The sequence below is a fragment of the Apostichopus japonicus genome, chromosome 5 (genome assembly GCF_037975245.1).
Source record: "Apostichopus japonicus isolate 1M-3 chromosome 5, ASM3797524v1, whole genome shotgun sequence".
NCBI classification, from domain to species: domain Eukaryota; kingdom Metazoa; phylum Echinodermata; class Holothuroidea; order Aspidochirotida; family Stichopodidae; genus Apostichopus; species Apostichopus japonicus.
The window spans coordinates 12,674,260-12,697,545 of NC_092565.1; the positions used below are offsets into that span (position 1 = coordinate 12,674,260).

Consider the following 23,286-nt stretch of genomic DNA (forward strand, 5'->3'; position numbering starts at 1 on the left):
ATAGAAAAACTTGTATCGAAATGATGTTCAACCTATACCCCATCTTAGAAATTTACAAATATATAGGAGCAAATACCATGACTTAAAATGTCAATTCTCTACTGGAATGCAAAAGGAAGTAGGCATACAATGTATGTAATAAATGTTTACTGATAACTTTAACAGTTTTTACAAATATTGTTAGGTGATTATACACAAAATGGTAGACCTATTTTGCCATGTAATGTAAGTATTTTATGGACATGAATGTTTTACTGTCTCTTAAATTTAAAGCATATTCAAAATGCAAACAAAACAACACCAGTCGTTTTAAATTGGGAAAGTAAAAATAAATTCTCTTGTGTTTGTATTCTAAGGCAAGGAAAAGTTCCGAATCTGGGACTGTGAGAATGAAACGGTCACTCCTGGTCCAGGCTGGCCAAGCTCTCTCACCAGAGGCATTTCATCTGGTCTTAGAGAGCGAAAGTGAAACTAAAGGTGGTGAGTCTTCACTTTAATAACCTAAAGTTAAAATATAATTGACAAATTTTTACCTCACATATATAGATCAATTTTGTTCAAAATCAAACATGGTTGTCTATATCAGTGATGTTTTACTGAATTAAGTTCTTTGAGTTTTTGAAAGAATTTGTTTTAATCTTCTGCTGACAATTAAGAACCTGTGGCAGAGGAACATAGGTATTGTACTTAATTACTATGGTTTCAAACATCAGTAGTAATCCAATTGACTATTTCAATTCTCTGAATTTGTTTTCAAGAAAATTATTTTTCCTTATCTTGTCACTGTAGGGAGGAGAACACAGACCTTGTACAGCTTACTCTGATATAAAGCTATTTATGGTTATGCACATCATTTAAGTTCAACTATTGTTCCTTTAGTTCTTCTTTTGTTTCAATTTGAATGATTTTTTATCATCATTTTCCATTTACCAGTCACCGGAGGCAGAGGGGCACAAACGTTGTACAGCCCTCTCGGATCTAAAGCTGAACATTTCAAGAAATGTGTCAAGAAGGCAGCCGGTCACATTAAACGACTCGGAGCTGAGAATGACAGAGAAAGGTAAAGCTGTGGAGGAGCACATTACATACATCTTTTTATGCATGTTAAAGTGCCAGTTTTTATTTTATCATGTCCTTCTTGAGAGTAAACATTCATGAGGGGCAGCTTTGGAGTTATATTTGACTGTTTTGGAAATTTAAGAGTGACTTCATTAGATTGATATACAAAATCTCTCCATTTTCTAATTAAGCTACATGAGTGTTTGTATGTGTTATTTATATAGTACCTGCTTGTAGTTGGAACTAAGTTGTTGGATAATATATGTATATTTTTCTTCTTAGAGCACGCTTATGGGCAGACCTGGCTAAAACTGCCAGAAAGCAGGAAGTTTGGGATGTCTGCAGGGTGGCAGCACGTTTCTGTCTGCTCTACGATGACAACCGTTGGCATATGCCTGCTCCACCAACAAGAGCAGAAACCAGACAGGAGAGGTAGAGTAGAATGATGAATTTAGAGAGAATTGTGGTCAAGTGGTTAAGGCAATGGACTTGTAATCTAAGGCTTGGCAGGTTTAAGTCCTGGCCAGATCATTATGTTGTGTCCTTTGGGCGAGGCACATTATCTCCCTTCACCCAGGCGTATAAGTGGGGACTTACTAGGTAACTTGTCAATAGTTGTGTGCACAGGTTTGTGGCTGCACCCTATGGAATGGCCCCTAGGGGACACATAGATTTGGTGCACTGTAGTGCCAAAGGAGGGTTTGTTCGAATTGTGCACACTTTGGTGTGTGGGTGTGACAAGCCTTGGCCTTAAACAAGACCGTAAACCTTTATCTTTAACTTGAAAAATCTTATGCTATTTAATGTGTACCACATTTAGTGAACTTTTTTTTATAATATATAGTCATAAAAGGACTGAATTTATTATGTAATCACCTCCAAGCTCCTCCACTACCCCTATCCATTCCCCTGCCCATTCCCCTGCCCATAGAAATTGACATATAGATATATAGGGATCATTGCCAACTAAGGAACTGGATAACTCAGTTGCTTGGGCCTTTTGTTCAAATTCTGTAGTAGACCAAACTTAGATGTCACATTTGTATTCTCAGTTTGTACAGTGTAGGAAACAGCTAGCTGAAAGTAAAGATGTCATATTTGTAGAAAAGGCAGTCAATGTTGGGACCACCTTTTCTTTTCTTCTACAGTGTGTTAAGTGAGCAGCCGCCATCCTCAGAGGTTGCAGGTAGCAAGAGAGGAAAGTCTGCATCACAGCAGGGGTCAGCTGAGGTCACTGTCCTCCACTCCGACAAGGACTTGATAAGAATCTTAGCTGAAATCAATTTTCTCAATTCAGAGGTACCTTACCCACCAATTTTGGATGCAGCAGTTTTAGTTTATAGTTAAATTATTAACAAATAATTTATGATAATGTTGTAGTACATTTGGTGTAGCTTACTAATAAATTATAATTTTCGTATGGGAGTGTTTGCGGGCATCGGAACAGTACTTTGATATCGTTTATAAATAACATATAAAACAGTTTATGATAATGGTGCATTCATTGATGTAGCTGACCGATAGAATGACAATATTCTTTATTGTACAATGTTGCAGGCATTGATTGGAACAGTACTTTGATGTTGTTTGTAAATAACGTATCAAATATTTGATGATAATCTTGCAGGCTTTGGTGCACTTGTTGAGATCTCAGAATGTTGATCTGAAGAATGAACCCATACCTCCAGTGGATACCAGCAAGAAACCAAAAGGTTACGTCGCTAAGAAACCAGAGCAAGATGAGGATTGGATTAAATACAGGTCAATATCAAACAATAATATGTTTATATACTATTTTTATCACTTTATCTTTTATCTTAAAATCTGAAACTACAAACACTGTGATAGATCCCCCCCCCCCCCATCCAATTTTTGGAGTAATTGGGGCATGTTGCATAGCAGGTTGTTGTGGTATACCAGATAAATTCTTCAGTGATTGTGATATTAACTAATATACTAATTTGTGCCTGCTTGAAGTGACAACAAACAGAAACTTCCGTGTACAGGAAACCAGTATTTGGATGACTAAGTCTCTTTCAGATATTAATATGAGAGGAAATATTGAAAGTTTATTTAATATATCCTTAATGATAATATTCTGTGGAAATGGTGCGGAAATGGTGTCTGCAAAGATTATTTGGTTTTCATTAACATTATTAATACAAACTGTTAATTCTCAATTTGAAATGTGACATAAAATTGTTTTCTCATTATCTAACTTCAAGAATGGGCTTACAAAAGATAAATTCCCCTAGACCACTTTGAAGGACATTCCTTCTTCACTTTTTCTTTTAGTCTTTTAGAACAAAGAATCATAATTATCTTTTTATTTCTTCATCAGTTGTTAGTCATGAATAAAAAAGTTTTCTCATTCAATAGTGGTCTGCAACTTTTGATTCATAGTTATTAAGACTTTGATAAGACTTCAGTAGTCAAACATTGAAATCATTCCAACCTTACCAAAAATCTGGCAGTAAATTGCCTCTGAATTGCTAAATATTATAGCCATGTTCATGCATGTCGATATCAGGTATCTTTTATTCTTTGTATTTTAAAGTGATTTGTTTTTCTTGAACTTGTCAAATGAGAATTTTTCCCCTCCACCCCTTATTCTCCTTTGCTATTGTCAACAGGGATTGGATTACTAATCTAAGTGAGTCTGCCTTGAAAGGTTTCCTGAGAGCAGCTGAGTTGGGAGTTCAGTTAAAGGAATCTTGGATTGTTTGCAGCGCTACAGCTTACATCTGGAACTACTGCAGTCATATCCTTGAAGCTAACAGACACAGAGAAATGATCCCTTACTTTACCACCCTGCTGAATCACTTGAAAGTAGTCGGACATGCTGGGTAAGATAATAACTTATAACCTGGCATCGCCCTGTAAACACTTGTAATCACATAAAGAGCATTGATTTTTAATTTCATGAAAGGAGCGACGATACTTGGATGTACCTCATACAAAGCATAAATATCAATTAGTGTTGGGTACAATGAAACAATCAAATTTCATTTAAATACAACATTCCATGCCCGAAAGTTTAGGGGAAAAAAAAAGATGGCCGCTGGCATTTTTGTGCCAGTAAACATCACGAACATAAACACATGAGTCTGTTAACAATCGTCAGTCCAAGAATTGGCATGATTTCTGCACGTAACACAAGTCCTGCATTACTGCTTATTATCAGTAAATATTATTAGATTGCTCTCAGAAAGCCATACAGTACTTTGTTGTGTATTCATAACCACAGGAAAATGCCAGTGGGTCAGTAGATTATTAAGTACTGGCTTTTTTTTATTTTTAAAGTGGTAAAAATTGTGCAATGTAGTCCTGATACTGATAATGTACTGCATTACACAGGTTGAATCAGTACTCATAGGAACTTACATGTCTAATATTACCATGGGAATGAGAACCAGACTATTTTCAGTTTTTGCCATGCAGCTACTGAGTAAAATGATGGGGTGTTAGCTCAGTGGTTAACGCCAGCGCCGTCCAATCAAAAGGTCCCCGGTTCAAGTTACCTCAAGATTAATGTATGTCGTCCAGTTACAGAGTTGTTGACAATTCATTATCATGGACATTAATTATGAATGTAAGAGACTGACTTCGGTCAGCTTGCGGCTTTGATAAGCCAATGAGGCTTCTTTGCGAGTTCCTGTTTGCAGGAGGATCTAAAATACATACATACATACAAATACATACAAATATCAGAATGGGTCATATCGTGATATTTTCTCAGAGAAAGCGCTCTGCTGGTGAACCTCTGTAATGCATTGGGGATAGGTCTGATGACCCAGTGGATACCGACCCCACAGGACTTGGAAGACCCTTCTCCGTCACCGAGAGGGAAGGGAAGCAAGGAAGAGGGGTCAGTCCGCAAAGCTAAATCAGTTACTAGTCACACCAGTACCAAGAGTAAGACCATGCTGACCGATCCTGAGGCTACTGAAGAACTCAAGCAAGCTTTGGAGGTTTGTCTAATTTTGTTTCAAATAAACTTAAAATAATATCAAGTTTATAACAAATTATAACAATTAAAGATTTTCTGTACAAAACAAAAATGGGTCCAATTTATGTGATCACTAAAATTATGTTAACATATTTCCACTCGCATTTAGATTCAGTTAGTTGATTTATAGTTTGATGACTGAAACCAAATGTAGTGAAAATAGTCCAAAATAATTTCAAAATGTCCCAAGTAACCGATAGTTACCATCAACAGTTAATGATAATTTAGCAACCTCTACCCTGATTGTTGTTAATAAACTGTTTTTAAAATGTAGGAGTCATTTGTTTGATGTATTAAGCATCTCTTGCAATTCTCAGGCAAACAAAACAATAACAATGTTTTGAGGCCAAATATTTTTATGACCACCTCTTACAATCTGTGCATCACTTCTAGTTAAATTTTGCTTTCATAATTTTACGAGACTAATCTTATTTGTTTATGAAATACGTTCTACAATCAGTCTCATTTACCTTTCATTTACCTGTCATATCCCCTGCTGCAGCAATGTTACACTTTGACTTTATTTTTTCCTGCTAACTTTAAAGAGATGGTAAAGCAAAACAAATCTATGACAAAAAAAATTGGAACTTGAGTTAAATTCTTGGATGTTCCTTTTTAAGTAAGAACTGATCAACAAGTGCAAGCAACTTGATTACTTTTGATTAGAACGTACATAGACAAAACTTCTCATGGACATTAAAGAGCATGTAACCTGCAACTTAAAAGCAGCCTATTATCAGTAGTAAATTGTAAAGTAATTCAATACTAGTCCAAAGGAGAAATCCCATTACAAAGTGATTCATGATAGCTTGTTTAGTCAGGTTTCATTCCAAGCAGTGACATAAAAGTAAACAATTTTGAAATTTGCTTTTACATGTGTTTTTAATACTACTATAACAAGGGTACGGCTAATGACATGATGAGGATTGAATTAAATACATTTATTACTCCCTCAATTACATTCATTTTGGTGAAAATAAAATTTAGAAGGATAACTAAATTTCATTTATTGGGATCTTTATTTTAAGAAATGCTGATTTTTTTGTAGAAATTTCCCACCATACTTCACAAGCTTTAAGTGATCTTTAGAATAAGGATCAGTAACTATCTTTTATAATTTATTACCCTACCTTTGCTTGATAATATTAAAAGTGTAATGAATTAATCAAGTTTTTGTTCAGCGTCTGTTTTATGTCATTATTACAAAGTTGTTGATGTGTTTTTTTATTTTGAAGGTCTGTGAGCTTGGTCTGAATGCATCATCTGGTAACAGGCATGTGATCGTTCCGATCGCCGTTAAACATTCCTTACTCATCACCTGGGTCAAAGTCAAGCAGCTTCTGAGTCAGCAAGTCACCAAGACTTTAGGAAGTGACGATGAGGTATGTTATGTACTCTATATCTGCAACTTTGATGGCGATATTCAACTAAATATATACTTGGAACCTTGCTTTAACATTGCAGAAATTCTAGATATAGTGAACATTCACAACAATAAACAGACATGACCGAAAACATATGTCGATGATAAATCAACAATAATATTATATTAATAGGAAAGAAAAATAGGTTTTGAAGGACATTTGCCATCTCACATGCATACTGCTTGATGTCACTGAAATGATGTCTTCTTCTTCATTTCACTTCAGGGGAACGTGGATGGTCAAACGTTTATTACGAGATGCCTCGTAGCCCTCGAGATGCTCACGCTCAATGGAAATGGTTTGATGAGCTTCAAGGAAGCTCCTATCCTTGAGGAGGTATGTTAATTAATGTGTGTTTATAGCAATGGGTTTTCTAGCATTTCTGATATTTCATTAAGGGTCATACTCTTTCGCATTTTGGTAATATTACAATATCAACAATATATTTATCGATATGACCTTGCATTCCTACGTCAAATATCTGTTGTTTGCAAGCACAACCTATTTCTTAAAGGGATTGCAAATATGAGAAGAAGAAAAATACTCCTTTAAATGATTGTAGGTGGAAGAAGTGTATTTAGAAGCTAAATACATAATCTTCTTTTGAACTATTTGAGACATTTAAACAGACAAACATACCATTGTTGTCATTGAGAATTTAAAGATGGTCCTATTGTATTTCAGATTTTATATGATGTACCAATAGTTGCAGATGATGAGGATAAGTGTAATCCCCCTAAATCCTACACCCACCCATGGGAATGAAATATAACTGAAAGGACATGTAAACCCTTATCGAAACTATCTGTCTATCCCCACCCACAGGAAGTGATCTTACAAATTGTCTTACCTTTCCTAAGTTTATTTCACTATCTTGCTTGAATATACAGCTATGCTCTATTTGTATTGGACTGTGTCGTCTTTTCCTGCAGCTATGCAATATGGTCAATGACTGCAAATGGCCGGACGCTCTGGTGGAGCTACAGGTCTGGACTAGAATGTCCCAGCTAGCTTTGAAGAGTCGTAACCATCCCTTGGTGATGAGATGTAGTGAGAAGGCTTTGACTTTTGATTTGCCGGACAGAATCAGACGAACTGATAGGTAAGTGGTATGACAGGTCCATTCAGCACATAATAAACAATTTTACTCATAAGGACTTGCAAGCTGTATGTGACTTTTTCTTGAACCAAGGGCGTAGGAACCGGGGGGGCTGGGCGGGCGCCAGCCCCCCCTGTGAAAAATGTGGAGGGGCGGAAGTATCATTCCGGCCCTCGCTTCGCAAGTCAGAAAACCCCTTTTTCATTTCCAAATGAGAAAAAAAAACCTCATTTGGAGCACCAAATTGCATCTAAGGCCAGGTGAAAATACAAAATTAAGCTTACAAAATGGAGTGGGTGTTGAAGTGTGCTATATTGCACCAAATTGCATCTGAGGCCACCTGGAAATGCAAAAAATTCCAAAGGGGAGGGGACACCCCCTCCCCTTAGACCCCTCCCCCAGGCCGGCCATCAGTCTTCAGCCCCCCCACTCAAAAGTACCTTCCTACGCCACTGTCCTGAACAGTTATATAAAGCTTGTAATTAAGTAAAACATTTTAATGATTAAAAGTTGCAAAGTTAAAGGCATTGAAGACTCTCCCCAAACAGCATGCCGCCATCTCTAAAAAGTTAACTTTCCATTGCTTGCAAGTGAAGTTTTTCTCTTGTCGCTACAAAGTGCAGACCGAATGAAACGTGATACCTTGTTAATCTTTAGCTGGACCTGAGATGTCCATCGCTGTATTGTTTGTATACTGTGCTGTGGGTATTGACCGCAGCTGTATTTTGTACACTAGTGTCTAATTACCGACGGTAGCAAGCTGTGTGTGTATTTTCTGGGATCGATGGTGGTGTCTAACACTTCGGTTACACCTCATTCGAAACTAGGTCAGATTACCGGCATTAGACGTTTCTTTGTGTGTGAGTCTTCACACCCTTTAAAGTTGAAGGTTTACAGTCTTGTATGAAGGACAGGGCATTCTCACAAGTGCTTGCTTTACAACAGTCCTATGATCATAGGGGTATGGTCTCTGTATATATGAATAAATGTATAGGCGAGTAGCTGTAGGGATATTACAATAGATGGTAAAATTAAGAGGTGGAACAATTCTTTATCAGTAAGGTCAGTTCTAACGGTGTTTATTTCTATTTCATGAAAGTGACATTCAGGTAAGCCCAAGAATACTTCATTTAACGATTGCAGACACTTGAATTGTTCTTCTGTTTCACTGCTTGTTTTTCATGATGGGGAATTGGTTTTATATTCATAAAGCATTAAAGGAAAGAAGAAGAAATTTATTTTATTTTTTGTAATTTGTATTTTCTTTAATTTTCAGCCATAAGCAGATGGTTTGGTATGAAATGTTGAGCCATGCTGCTTGCCTTCTTGGACAGAGTCATATCTTAGTGATGCAGGGGAAGAATGCAATCAGAAGATTGGCACTCGAAGCCTTTGTCAAAGCAACCAAGTAAGTGTATAAATCCTGTATGTCCATCATCAATGCGACCAAGTAATTGTATAAATCCTGTATGTCCATCATCAATGCGACCAAGTAATTGTATAAATCCTTTATGTCCATCTTCAAAGCAACCAAGTAAGTGTATAACTCCTGTATGTCTGTTGTCCAAGCAACCAAGAAAGTGTATAAATCCTGTATGCCCATCGTCAAAGTAACCAAGTAATTGTATAAATCCTGTATGTCCATCATCAATGCGACCAAAAATTTGTATAAATCCTGTATGTCCATTGTCAAAGCAAAACAAGTAATTGTATAAATCCTGTATGTCAATTGTCCAAGCAACCAAGAAAGTGTATAAATCCTGTAAGTCCATCGTCAAAGCAAAACAAGTAATTGTATAAATCCTGTATGTCAATTGTCCAAGCAACCAAGAAAGTGTATAAATCCTGTATGCCCATCGTCAAAGTAACCAAGTAATTGTATAAATCCTGTATGTCCATCATCAATGCGACCAAAAATTTGTATAAATCCTGTATGTCCATTGTCAAAGCAAAACAAGTAATTGTATAAATCCTGTATGTCAATTGTCCAAGCAACCAAGAAAGTGTATAAATCCTGTAAGTCCATCGTCAAAGCAAAACAAGTAATTGTATAAATCCTGTATGTCAATTGTCCAAGCAACCAAGAAAGTGTATAAATCCTGTATGTCCATCGTCAAAGCAACCAAGTAATTGTATAAATCCTGTATGTGCATTGTCCAGGCAACCAAGAAAGTGTATAAATCCTGTATGTACATTGTCCAAGCAACCAAGTAATTGTATAAATCCTGTATGTACATTGTCCAGGAAACCAAGAAAGTGTATAAATCCTGTATGTACATTGTCCAAGCAACCAAGTAATTGTATAAATCCTGTATGTCCATCATCAATGCGACCAAAAATGTGTATAATTCCTGTATGTCCATCGTCAAAGCCAAACAAGGAATTGTATAAATCCTGTATGTCAATTGTCCAATCAACCAAGATAGTGTTTAAATCCTGTATATGTATATGTAAACAAAATTATGCAGAATGAGATGATGATAACAATTGTCACTGACAGAAGGGCAAATTAATACCTAAAAGTGGAGCATCCTACATATTTTCAACCAGGGATTGGGAAGATGAAAATGCATGATCATATTAGCTTCGTTATAGGCAGGATGCTTCCAATGATTCTAGTTAGTGTTAATTGCATACAGTGTTCAGTTAACTCAAACCGTGACATTAAAATGATCGTGGATTGCATTTGACCTGAGTAAGTTTCAATTAACATTACTTTTGATGGTTTAAATTCATGGACAGAGCTCATGTGCATATCCTGTTGATAACGGTTGCATTGAATAGTTAATAGACTATTGATGTGACCTGTATTGTTTTTTAACCTGCAATAAATTGGCCATTGTTTCTAAACTTGTATATATATATTGTTTGATCCACTCATAGATATGGCAAGAAAGCTGGCAACAGTGAGTTGGTGATAACAGCTGCTAGAAGATACTGGAATGGCTGTCTGGCGTTGGTGACAGAGCCCATGGAGAGACAACTGTTGAAGAAACCTCTCAGTACCATTCTAGATTGCATCAATGCAACCAGCAAAAAGACAAGAATGGAGGTGAGGATAAGTGTTGTAAGGGGGGAGGGGTGGGGCATGAATGATGAGGAGCGGAGGGGAGGATGAAGAGGTTAGGGTATGGAGACTGTAGGGAGGATTAAGGAAGGACTAAAGAGCATTAAAAAAGGACTAAAGAGGATTAAATTGATTAAATTGATCTTGTCCCTCTGGCTGCCAAACTCAGGGAATGTAATAAGTGAAAGAATATAATTTGTTTTTAATATTTTTTACAGATATTGTAAACATTTTCTCTTTTTGTGAGACCGTCATCACTCTGTCTACTTTGAACATGCAACAATATATCACTTTTTCTGTGTATAAATGGATTTTTCTTATCTCATCTCTTCACCTACATACATAACTTGATAAAAGTCTAAAAAAAATTCTGAAAAGCAATCTTTCTTATATTTTAAGAACCCAAATATGAATAATTGTTTCTGAAATTCATTGCAAAGAAAATGATGCAACTGAACATATTTTTATTTAAATTATTTGCAAATAATTCTTGTAGAAGTCAGAGAAGAAAGATAACTCCTCTTCTACGAGGAGTTCTGCATCCGCAACTTCGCTGAGTCGGTCATCTGCTGGAGGAGGAGAGGATGGTACCCCTACAGGGGATATTCTAACCAATCCTGAGGATGATTTAACACTGAGGGCAGCACTCTACGGTGTCTTATTCCAATCCTATAAGGATCAGGTATGTAACGACCTAATTATAATTCATTTCAAAAATAATAATTTAGTCCTTAATCGATAGAACTATGTACACTTAATAGTGGCCTTACTAGGCTACTCAAATGTGAAGGCACTCTTGTGACACTAAAGTTGATCATAATTTGATATTTGAAACTATTCCCATACAGGATTGAGGAGTATCAACTTAGACTAGGTGGGAGGAGAGGGGGGTTGGGGTAAAATAGGTACGAAAGATTTTAACATTCTTGGTTTGGTGTATTATGCATGGTGGCACTACTGGTTATATTTATAAAAGGGAGTATGTGTGGTATTCAGCTAATTTAACAGAAAATGAACCATTTTGACCATAATTTCAATTTTGATAGAAATTATGTTTTGAAAACAATAACTGTTATCTTGTTTTACTCAGTTGTTTTTATATATTTGTTTTTCAACAGGGAGAATGGGAAGAAGCCCTTGCTGCCATGGATAAAGCCATTGCTGACATGCCCAGGACAAAACACAGGCTGTAAGTATATCCTGGGTCATTTCCAGATATGCTTCCCTCCAGCGCAGGTTTTAATGGCTTTTAGAAGATATTTGAACTACAGATGATTAATTTGAAAATATTTGCAAACCTTGAACTTACCTAAAATATAATGAACTTCAACAAGTGTCCAGAACTGCATGTATTGGGGGTCTGTTCTTTTGTATACCTCATTTATACCCAATTTAACCTTCAATTCCCTTCTCTCGCTTTGTCATGTTGTACAGCATACAGCTGATGACAAAAGCCATGTGTTGGTGCTTCCCAAATTGTAATGATATCATACAACCCTATGACAAAAAAACAAATCTAGCACTTATTTTATTTTTTTAAGAGATGGATGATTATTTATAGGCCATTAGCATTCAAAGTGGAAGCGGTGCAATCACTTTATGTAAAAAAGTTGGAAGGTGTGAAGGTTTTTAGCAGAATCATGCATCCTTTCCCCTTCCATTCTTTCTTACCCTGACACAAGGGGATATCAAAATACATCTTACGACACATTTATCCTATCCTCATGAATGCTACACAGTTTCAGTTATATTTAATCTTTGAGTTAATGAAGAATTGTTTAATTCACTCCTTTTTCTGTGAGTCACCAGAAAAATCTAACTTGACAATTAATATCTGTGCTTCAGATAATATGCTCCTCTTCTTTATTTGTGCATTATTTTCTTTATAAGGTAATCTCTTGCTTCTTTATAAACTGATTTCATTCATTAATCTTTGACTTGTCTTTCTGTTTATGCTATAGATTAATCTTCAAGCATCGGTTGATGGTCAAAGCCAAACTGGGTCGAGACATTCATGTGGACATTGCAAAGTTCAAGGTATGCTACAATGAGATTTTAAAGTGTCTGACTGTAATAATGGGAGTGTTAGCTCAGTGGTTAACGCCGGTGCCTTTCAATCATAAGGTCCTGAGTCCCTCCCAGATTCATGTATGTCGTCCAGTTACAGAGTAGTTGACAATTCATAATCATGGACGTTAAAATATGAATCTAAGAGACTAACTTCGGTCAGCTTGCGGCTTTGATAAGTCAATGATGGCTTCTTCGCAAGTTCCCGCTTGCAGGAGGATCTAAGATACATACAAAATACATACAATAGCTGGCACATAAATGAGGGATTTTAGAGAGTCATTACAGTAGTAGGGGAAAATTATTTTCAACGCCAACTCAGCAAATATTTATCTTTACAAGACTTCAAAAATGTTTTAACATGATAATTAAAGTTCTTTAAATGCTAATAGCAGTGTTGTAATTTTTATCAGATAACAAAAGTAATAGTGACTGGGTCTTGAAGTACTTCTTGGTATAAAATATGTTTCTGTAAATTGACTTTTAATCTGTCGATTGCTATTTATAAAACCTGGATATAGGACAGGTTGTGGTGGGAGCATTAGGAGCAGTGGTTTCACATCTTGAGGGTCACTCAGGATTTTGTTAGTTAAGTGCTCTTGCTATTATGACTTGCCCCTCCCCCTCCCCTTGCCCTCTACAATATGGTATAAATACGTTTCTGTAACTTAACTTTTAATCTGTCGATTGCTGTTATAATACCTGGATATAGGACAGGTTTTGGTGGGAACATTAGGGGCAGTGGTTTCACATCTTGAGGATCACTCAGGATTTTGTTAGTTAAGTGCTCAGGCTATTATGACTCGCGCCTCCCCTTACCCTCCCCTCCCCCTCCCTTGCCCTCTTCTATCCAGCAGATTCATGCTTACATGGCTACTTTCTGTGTTCTTTGTCACAGGATGAGAGTGAAGACTACGTAGCTATGATGTGGCACAAGATCGCTAAGCTCTCAAGAGATAAACAGGAACAGTTAGCAGCTTTCCAACAAGCAATTGAAAACTTAAAGGTAAGTGTTCTGATCTCTCTACTTAATGTGTAATTTGTCTAGTTACCAATGGCATCACCATACTCCAGGTACATCAGTTAATACACAATGCAGAAGAATGCAAAACACATCTCTATATTAATTGAATTATATATAGATAAAGATTCTGTACATATCAAAAGAGTGCCATGAATATTATGCGGTCCAATGATCTTGAAAAGGTCAAAGTTCAGAAAAGAATAGAAGCTTTAATGTAACCCCCCTCCCCCCCCCAAAAAAAAAATATATAACAATAATAAACTTGATAAAAAAAGACATTGTGTAGTAATTTGTTGTTGAATATTTGATCAACTTGAAATCATTTATGCTAGAAAGATGTTTAGTTTGATGTTGTTTTTTCCCCCCATCGACAGAGTCCACGCAGTGATTGGCAGAAGTGTGACTATATCCTGGAGTTTGCTGAGTGGCTGTACATCAATGAATATCCAATACTAGATTGTATTGACCAGTTAGACTGGGTGATAGACATCCTACTCAACATGAAAGTACACACTGTACAAAGAGCCACAGAGGGTGACTTACTAGTCTTCTTTCTGTTTTTCTGTTTTCTGTGTTTTTCTTTCACTGTATAAGATAATACAACAGTACATGAAATTATAGAGAGGACGCCAAAGAGATTGTCAAGGAAGTTTATGGAAGATACTAGACCTGTAGACAGGAATAATTATAATAATAATAAATTACATTTATATAGCGCTTAATAAAGCGTTTCAAGGCGCTTTACAAAGTAGGAAAGAGACAAAGGAAACTAAGGGAAAAAAGAAACTACGAATCAAATAGAAATGTTTCAAGTTGTCTCTTGAAAATAAAGAGGGAGGGAGAGTCATGAATGTGAATTGGGAGTTCAAAGAGAAGGCACAGCGACAAAAAAGGCACTATAGCCAGGAATAAATAGAAGAAGAAAATAGAGTCAAAGTTAATGGATTAAGATTACTCAACAGAAGTTTATATGGGCTCTATAACATCAAAAGGGAAAGAAAAAAAACGTAGTCTCCATATTTACATTATCCTGTATTCATAATTTCTAATGTTTTTCCCATCGTGTGTGTCATAGGATCAGCTAAGAAAGGTAAAAAGGGGAGAAAATCTGCCCTTCAGAGAGAGAACAAGGAATCGTCTCAGAGGCTGCACACACCAATCCAGGAGAAAGAGGAACAGGTCGAACAAGAGGATGGAGTGAAAGCCGAGGATTACATCCCTGTTGAGAAAAAGGCATCCATTCTGGGACTGGCTGCCACTAATCTCAGCATGAATATAACCGAGTTAAGAAGCATCAAGTTATTAGAGCATCTGGTCAGAGCTCATGTGATGGTTGCTCTGTTTGCAGACAGGGGATCACCTAGACACCTACAAGCTTGTTTGATGGCCTGGGGATTGCTAAATAGAATCTGGCAGGTAAAATTAAAGATGGTGTTCTGAATATTGATTTCATTTTTCAGTCTCATTTTACTTGTTCCACCTTTGATATAGACTTTCTAATACTTTTAAAATGAGTTATGAAGTGATATCCTATATTATTAGACTAGTAGTAACCTTTTCACCATCATCTCAGAAAATGTTTGATTGGGGAAAACGAGAAAATGGAATAATGAATATATGGATTAAATTCATTTGCAGTCATAGTTAATACTTGTGATGCTTGTATGGTTCAAGAGGTTATATCCTGAAACATTCAAAGATTAAATGATGTAAAAATGACATAAAAGACACATTTTTTGGCTTCCGGGCTCAAATCCGGTTACTAAATTTTGGTTTTGATTTGGTTCTTTGATTGCAAAGTTTGACCTTGTGATCACTTTCTTCTATATTTTGAATTTTACTTTTGATTCATTCATTTTCTTTTGATCTCTAGAAAAAGTTATGTTATAGTAATGCATGTAAAAATTTCTGATATAACTTACTTAATAATTATATTTCATTACTTTCAAGATATGGATGAAACAAAAAGATCAAATTAAAGTAAAAAACACAAAGTTTTAAAAAAGGACATGATTTGAACTTTACATGTTATAATACAGCTGTATGGGCAAGGAAATTTTACATCTCACTTTACAGACTGTTTTTCCCTTGTTTTATTTGGCTTACTGCTAAAGGTGTCTCTCCCATCAGCTGCCTATGTAGCTAAACAGCAAGCAAAGGCAGCTGTAGCCCAGGACCAAGCAAGTAACAAGAGCTCGGCTAAGGGTAAGAAGGGGGCTCCGAAGGACCCCAAAGGGGGTAAAGCTCAGGACCTCCCTCGTGAGAAGCCTAAACGTAAAGGACCGATTGATGCCTTGCCCATGAGCTTTGAGGAGTGGGCCAGCTATGAAGTCCCAGAAGAGATCAGAGAAGCATTCAAGGAGGATAATAGTGGTGAAGGCATCAACAAAGACACCATCATGAAACCTGTAAGTGAAATTCAACTTTTCAAAATGTTTATTTTCTATTTATGATTGATATAAAGGAAACTTGCAATATTTATTGTCATTTGTAGCATTTAAGCATGCAGTTGTACCCACCTCCCCCTCTCCCTCCACCTATCCCTCACCCCCCCCCACAACAGAATTTTTGATTAAGACGCTCTTTTAGACTAGTATTATATTGAAATAAATTATGCAAACCCTGGTGCTTGTTTAGGAATTGTCTGATTACACAAATCTACAAGTTAGGAACTAAGCAGAGGGGGGTGGGAAGGGGTGTTGAGGTAGATGAGCAAAGATCAGGTATTAGTATTATCATGGTATCATTATTATTACTATTATAACCTCATCTGGAATATGTCTTACATACCTGTCATTGTGTGTTCTCTTTCCTTGCAGTCTCTGACCATGTACTTCCTCTTCAAGTTAATAGCAGAGATGCGGGCAATCGGTTACAACCACTTGGTCTTTCCGGCATTAAACATGGCTGAAGTTGTTGCCAGGGACATTTGTGCCTCAGATACTGTGGGGAGTACATGCAGATTAATGTGAGTAGCAGAGAATTGTATTTATCCACGGGGGATTAAAAACAACTATTTCAGTTAACAACTTCATAAATAAATAACTATCGTTGACAATACTGGATTCCAGCGGTCAAACTATTTACAGCATATATTATATCCATCATAAGGGGCCTGGGGTTGAGTGTCTTCAGATCGGATCGTTTGGTATTTATGTGCCCCCATGCAGGCTCTATCTTAATAGGTGAATTTTCTTCAAAAGTACCCTTTATGAATACACAATATAGGGTGTATCAAATTATATTTACCACAAATTTTCTAGGTTTAAATGGGGTGCAACATTTGAAAATGTGACAATTAACTATAAGAAACTTTATTTACATGTTATTCATAACAAAACCTACGCAATTTTAATAAACAGTCATGTTTTTGATGAACTTTGTTGTCATCGAGAAATTAATCTTGTTGTCTAGATTTGTTTCCTAGATGGATGAATGACTTATAAAAGTGAGAAAAAAATATTATACTATATTACTAAGGGAAGATGATTATTTTTTTAATAGAACATTTTTATTTATAGACATGTTAGTAGTGGAGAAGTAACACCACCATTGACTACTGTAAATTGTCTTCTTACAACAGATCTATGGAAGTGTGTACAGAGCTTAACCTTATGGAAGCTTCTAAGCTCCATGAGAGTTCTGCAGGTTCTCTTGGTTTATCAGACAAAGAGCAAGCTAGGTGAGTATATTAATGCTGAGATACTACTAAGATATTACTTATTCTTTTACACAAACACCTGTGAAATAAAATGTTAATGTTTACCCCTTGGGCTTGCCGTAGAACCACAATGAAAATGAGAGCACTACATTTTTTTCTGAAAAATTCAGCTTTTTTTATTTCTTTGAAGCAGAAGAAGGATTCTCTTTTGTATGTGGTTAAAAGTGTATGGGTATAATGTTTAAAAGAGAATAATATCATCAAGCACTCACCAATTTAACCTCTGGATGGAACAATAATCTACAAGGGTGTCTAATAGTTTGAATATTTGTAAACTTGCTTTCACTAATACTCTGTAGTTTTGGGTAAAATTTGGGAATAATACAAAAAGCTACTGAATGTAGACTTAATTGTGAATTGTAAACATTGTAAGCTAATTTATCATCATCAGGAGGTGGTAATAATGTTAAACCACATGTGCTCTTAGGTTTTGTACTAAACTTTCTACATTTCACAGCTACCTAACGACTCATCTCTTTTACTTGTCCCTTTGATTGCCATTGTCTTGTTTTGTTAATTGCCTAGAGCAGCTACTTCTTGTTTCTGATTTGGAGCTACTGTATATAAGTCGATTGTATTATTATTGTTATAGCTTGTTAGCAAGACAAGGTGGTAAGTGTGTTGGTCTTGAATTACAACAAACCATTTGTTTGAGAAAAAAAGAAAAAAAAACATGGAAAAACCAAAAGTTTGTAGTCATGGTGATAATGTGATATTAGGCTCCTCTCGGGCAATGACAGATACGATTCACCAGATTGGGTCAGTTACAGTCACAAAGTTAATAGATTTACAGAGTATATAGATCATTCTCTCAAATTTGATTGATTATTTGGAAAGTGCATTTAATACTGAATATAATTAGCACTGTTAAATGAAAAATTGTATAAAAAAATATATTGACAACTCATTCCATATTACCTTGAACAAAAGTGAAATTTTTACCTCGAATATAAGGAATGTATTTTTGTAATCTCTAACCCGTAATTTTTTTTGGGCTCTTCCGACCACTAATAGTGACCTTTAATTTATCCTAGTTCAAGGGAAGAAATCGCTTTGATGAAAGAGAAACAAGCTCAAGTTGAACGAGAGGCCAAGAGAGCTGAAGAACTTCAACGCCAGATGCTTCTTAACTCACAGGGTAGCAGCAAGCCGTCCAAACCATTACTGCGAAATATTGCACCTCCAGATCAAAAGGTAGTTAACACCCCCCCCCACCCCACATCTCACTCACTTGGAATTGCAGGGTATAAAAAGGGGAATTACACATATTACAAAATCAGATTATTGACAGGTGGAGGATTAAAATTGGCATTCTATCGACATGTAAGGATGACTTCAGAAGTCCCTCTCTGACATCCAGTTATCTCAGAAGTCACTCTCTGACATCCAGTTATCTCAAAAGTCACTCTCTGACATCCAGTTATCTCAGAAGTCCCTCTCTGACATCCAGTTATCTCAGAAGTCACTCTCTGACATCCAGTTATCTCAGAAGTCCCTCTCTGACATCCAGTTTTCTCAGACTCTCTCACTCTTTACTCATACTTTACTCTGGTGGTGTTAGAAGAATTTATTTTCTAACCCTTCAGTTAATCAAAAATTTCACATTACAGGCCTACTCTGCAATTATTCTTAGAAACCTACAATTCTGTCATTTAGTCAGCAATCAAAATATCTTCAAAGACCATTTTCTTGCTTTTGTGAAAATATATCTGTTTAGAAACTCTGATGTCATTTTGGTCTATTGTTTTCTTTTTAACATTTTTTTTTCCATTAATTTGTTTTATCCTGTTTCTCCAATAGATGGATATAGAAGAGTCAGTTGAAGGGCTGGGTGAACACCTCAGTGCTGTGAGCTTTAGACAAGCTTGGACTCAGCAGGCTGAAGTACTCACCAGACAGGTAAGAATTCATGGCTCTCTTTCTCTATTCCAGTACAAGAGACCATTACAACTACACTGACCCTGCTCCCTCTCTGCTGTGTAAATGAATTAAACTTTTAGTCTTGCTATTATTATTATTACTGTTGTTATTGCTGTTGTGGATATTGTTACTGACGTTATTGTCATATATTTAGTTGGCAATTTGGACATGATCTCCAGTCTTCTGTCCTGCTAATTGTTTTACACTCAGTTTCTCAGTTTCTATATTGCTACTGACGTTATTGTCATATACTGTACATATTTTACAGTTTGGACATGACTTCCTGTCTTCTGTCCTGCTAATTGTTTTACACTAGTTTCTTTATATTGTTACTGACGTTATTGTAATATATATATTTTGCACTTTGGACATGATCTCATGTCTTCTGTCCTGCTAATTGTTTTACACTAGTTTCTTTATATTGTTACTGACGTTATTGTAATATATATATTTTGCACTTTGGACATGATCTCATGTCTTCTGTCCTGCTAATTGTTTTACACTAGTTTCTTTATATTGTTACTGACGTTATTGTAATATATATATTTTGCACTTTGGACATGATCTCATGTCTTCTGTCCTGCTAATTGTTTTACACTAGTTTCTTTATATTGTTACTGACATTATTGTAATATATATATTTTGCACTTTGGACATGATCTCATGTCTTCTGTCCTGCTAATTGTTTTACACTCAGTTTCTCAATATTTTGACCATCATCTCCTTGCTCTGCTGCGAATGGAGATTAATAAACCAGGATTAATCTTCCACATGTATATCTGAGTGGTTGCTCTGGCTGGCAATGGTTTTATTACGACGGTCACGGTGATTAAATCAATCCACTTTATGATTTATCGAAAAATATGATTCATACAAAAGAATATTGATAGATCGAGTCTGTCTCCTCCCATTTCCCTTTCTTCTTTACTTTTTCCATCCGTTACTAAGTTGCTATTTCTCTTTACCATTTATTCTTAGATTTTTACTCACATCAGTCCATAAATATTTGATGTCTATTTATCTTCTTTTGTCAGGGTTACTATCAAGCTGCTAGAGAACTCCTCAGCGAGGCCTTCCTCTCGGCGGAAGCTTTCAGAGACGATTACAGCAGAGTCCACATCCTCATCCAGCTGGCTGAGTTGTCCTGTAAGGAGGGAGAATATAAACAATGTATCAACTTCCTTAACCAAGCACAGGTAAGGAAATCTGAAACTCTTATAAAAACAAAAAAAAGAGCCTCAAATGGTTGAACTTTATTAAATCTGTATGATATTTTCAACAATGAAGTTCAATATTGTGAGTATCGTATGTTCCTCCCAAACAGTAGATCATTGTAAAAAGTTCTTATAGCCTCTTTTCAAAATTGAAAAGAAAATTGTGTAAAACTTAAACAGTGGATCATTTACAACAAAAAACAAACATCAAGCTAATCTGAAACAATAGAGCATTGTTAAATATCTTAAAGCCAGTAGGTTGCATTTGTGAATCAACAACTGTCCCACCAAATAAATATACTTCCATTTATCTGTTTCTAATGTAACTAACAAATCATAATATATCGCTACTTAACACAGGGAGAATTTAGTGGTTACACTTTGCATAGCAAATTATTACATATCACAATTTTATTACTTAGTGAAATAAAATACTGGAAACACTAATTTTTTGTAATACAAAAATTGCTACAGATCTATGAACTTGTTTAGAAATTGGGGCATATTTGTGTTGTAATAACCTGTAAAATATTCCCTTACCCTTAAAAAGTGTTTTTTTTTCTCATAATATTTTGCAGAGTTTACCAGGCCATGAGGATCTTTGGATGAAGATTACCAGTCTAATGGTTGAAGCTACTCTTTCTGACTTGGAGGATAAAGACAGAAATAATAAAGCCAAGGCTCTGATCCTGAAGGCCTTGAACGTCTTCGAGAGTTTGACGATGATCAGACCGAACAAAGAAACAAACATCGGCTACATGAGGGCAGAGTTGCAAGCAAGGTGAGAAAATCAAAGAGGGCTTTTATTATTTGTTGCCATTGGTTGTAAAACAGTAGCATAAACAAGAAGTGACATGAGAAGAGGGGTTTGCAGACAAACTCTTAAAGTATATATCAAACCAAAATCAAATTTACATTTACCTTTTTGGAACTTTTAAGCTCCTTTTCAAGAAAATATTTAGATGGTTATCTTTAAACCAAACAAAAATAATATTAATTGAGACAGTGAATAGATCAGATCTTAGTGGAAAAGTAAGGACAGTGTCATAAGAAAGGTTAGGGTTAAGATGATATTATTTGAAGTCATAGAGGTATAGAACAACCCTAGAAAAGATCGTCTCAAAACCACTTTACCCTGTTATAAGGCATTCTGTCTGCCAACAAGAAGTACATTGTACTGAAAGTGTATTTTAAAGATTTGGAATCCATATCTTTCTTTATCAATTCACAATTAGTTCCTCTCACTGCAATGATGAGGCTTCTGCTTATCAAATGAATATCCTTCATACTGCAGATCATATTTGGTTAAAATGCTCAGATGTTATTATTTATGTTACATGATTATGTCAGAATTAGACCATAAAGGTAACTTGTCGAAAACTTGTCAATATTTCCCATGGCTGGCAACTCTAGATTGCCCATAGGCCTGTTATAGGAAACAAAACACTTTATCGCTTGTCCATACATCAGTTTGACACATTCAAGTTGCTCAGTTTCCTTGTAAGATTTACATCCTATATATGTACGCCCTCCACCATCATCTTAGTCTGAGAATCTGGATTTTAATAGAACTTCATATTATATTCCATTGTTTGTATAGCTTTGCTTCAATCCAAGTAAAACAAGTTTTACAAGAGGGTGGAGATACTCTACAGCCCAGAATCCATAAGGAACTCCTCAGTGCTTGTCAGGTAGGAGCTATAGTCGTTCTTAAGATTGACTTTGAACACTACATAAGTATTTTATAGTATTGCGTTTGACTAGTAAGCTCACAGCCAGTCACTGTACTGAAACGTATCACTCTGTATTGATAATTCATTCCAGACTGAGTGGTAAATTATGTGTCATCCATCACATTGAAAGCCGTCTCAATATTTCTCAACTAAAAGTTTGATCCTTCTTTGTCAAAACTGACACACTTACATGAGAAGGTCAAATTCATGACATTCTGGGCTTTCGATCTTTACAAACATCAACCCATACTCTGTTAAAATGTTTTCTGACTACAACAGAGTTTACCAAGTTTGCAAGTTTACTCATTTTAAACAATCACTGCAAATAAGTACAATTTTCTTGGCCTTAGTGTGTCTATTTTAGTTGTCAGATATTCCGCACAGCACCAAAGGAACGTTGTAATATTTTAACGAAGCAACTCATATGTATGTAAATGTCAGGGAACAAATATATTCGTAGGCTTCTTCAAATCTTCATTTTTTTTTGTTTAATTGGTTGTTTTTATTTCTTTAGCGATTTTGCGAGAGCTCAACTGCATTTATTAAGTGCGGTTACAAGAGAAGAGCAGTTGAAGTCATGGAACAGCATGCAAATGTTCTCCGGTGAGTATTCTCATGTTGGACGTCGGTGAAGAGACCTTTTCTCATTTTAATCACTAGATAGACAACTTAAAGACAACTTTATGAAGTTTGAAAATTCTGTCTGATGCTTCATATTTTTTGTGTATGTATTTTTTCATTCTTTTGCTTTCTGTTAAGAGAATGAAGTAATAACGACGAAAAGGAAAGTTGAATTTACTAATAAATAGTTTCAAAAGGGAATGTTTGAAGATGCCTGTCCACTTAGTGATGTAGATGACTTGCATTTCTTAAGCAAAATGTCAAGAACATAAAAATTCATCTTGGTATCTCTGTAAAGTTCAATGATTACACCTCTTTTTAATAGTGC

At 35.8% G+C, this 23,286-nt stretch overlaps 1 protein-coding gene across 7 annotated transcripts in view; it reads left to right on the forward strand.

The window, feature by feature from the left end:
• LOC139967699 (cilia- and flagella-associated protein 46-like) overlaps positions 1-23,286 on the forward strand; it is a 52,697-nt gene that overhangs the window by 12,155 nt on the left and 17,256 nt on the right. For all 7 annotated transcript variants that reach the window (XM_071971722.1, XM_071971716.1, XM_071971717.1 and 4 more), the window contains 27 exons: positions 357-480; positions 934-1,060; positions 1,342-1,491; positions 2,208-2,358; positions 2,687-2,820; positions 3,693-3,905; positions 4,799-5,030; positions 6,304-6,450; positions 6,718-6,828; positions 7,425-7,594; positions 8,868-8,999; positions 10,475-10,643; positions 11,155-11,340; positions 11,777-11,847; positions 12,620-12,695; positions 13,624-13,731; positions 14,124-14,283; positions 14,825-15,165; positions 15,864-16,157; positions 16,569-16,717; positions 17,333-17,431; positions 18,505-18,664; positions 19,271-19,369; positions 20,425-20,586; positions 21,183-21,385; positions 22,205-22,295; positions 22,852-22,940. In XM_071971722.1, the coding sequence (XP_071827823.1) occupies positions 357-480; positions 934-1,060; positions 1,342-1,491; positions 2,208-2,358; positions 2,687-2,820; positions 3,693-3,905; positions 4,799-5,030; positions 6,304-6,450; positions 6,718-6,828; positions 7,425-7,594; positions 8,868-8,999; positions 10,475-10,643; positions 11,155-11,340; positions 11,777-11,847; positions 12,620-12,695; positions 13,624-13,731; positions 14,124-14,283; positions 14,825-15,165; positions 15,864-16,157; positions 16,569-16,717; positions 17,333-17,431; positions 18,505-18,664; positions 19,271-19,369; positions 20,425-20,586; positions 21,183-21,385; positions 22,205-22,295; positions 22,852-22,940 (4,148 nt within the window). The remainder of the gene's footprint in view (positions 1-356; positions 481-933; positions 1,061-1,341; positions 1,492-2,207; positions 2,359-2,686; positions 2,821-3,692; positions 3,906-4,798; positions 5,031-6,303; positions 6,451-6,717; positions 6,829-7,424; positions 7,595-8,867; positions 9,000-10,474; positions 10,644-11,154; positions 11,341-11,776; positions 11,848-12,619; positions 12,696-13,623; positions 13,732-14,123; positions 14,284-14,824; positions 15,166-15,863; positions 16,158-16,568; positions 16,718-17,332; positions 17,432-18,504; positions 18,665-19,270; positions 19,370-20,424; positions 20,587-21,182; positions 21,386-22,204; positions 22,296-22,851; positions 22,941-23,286) is intronic.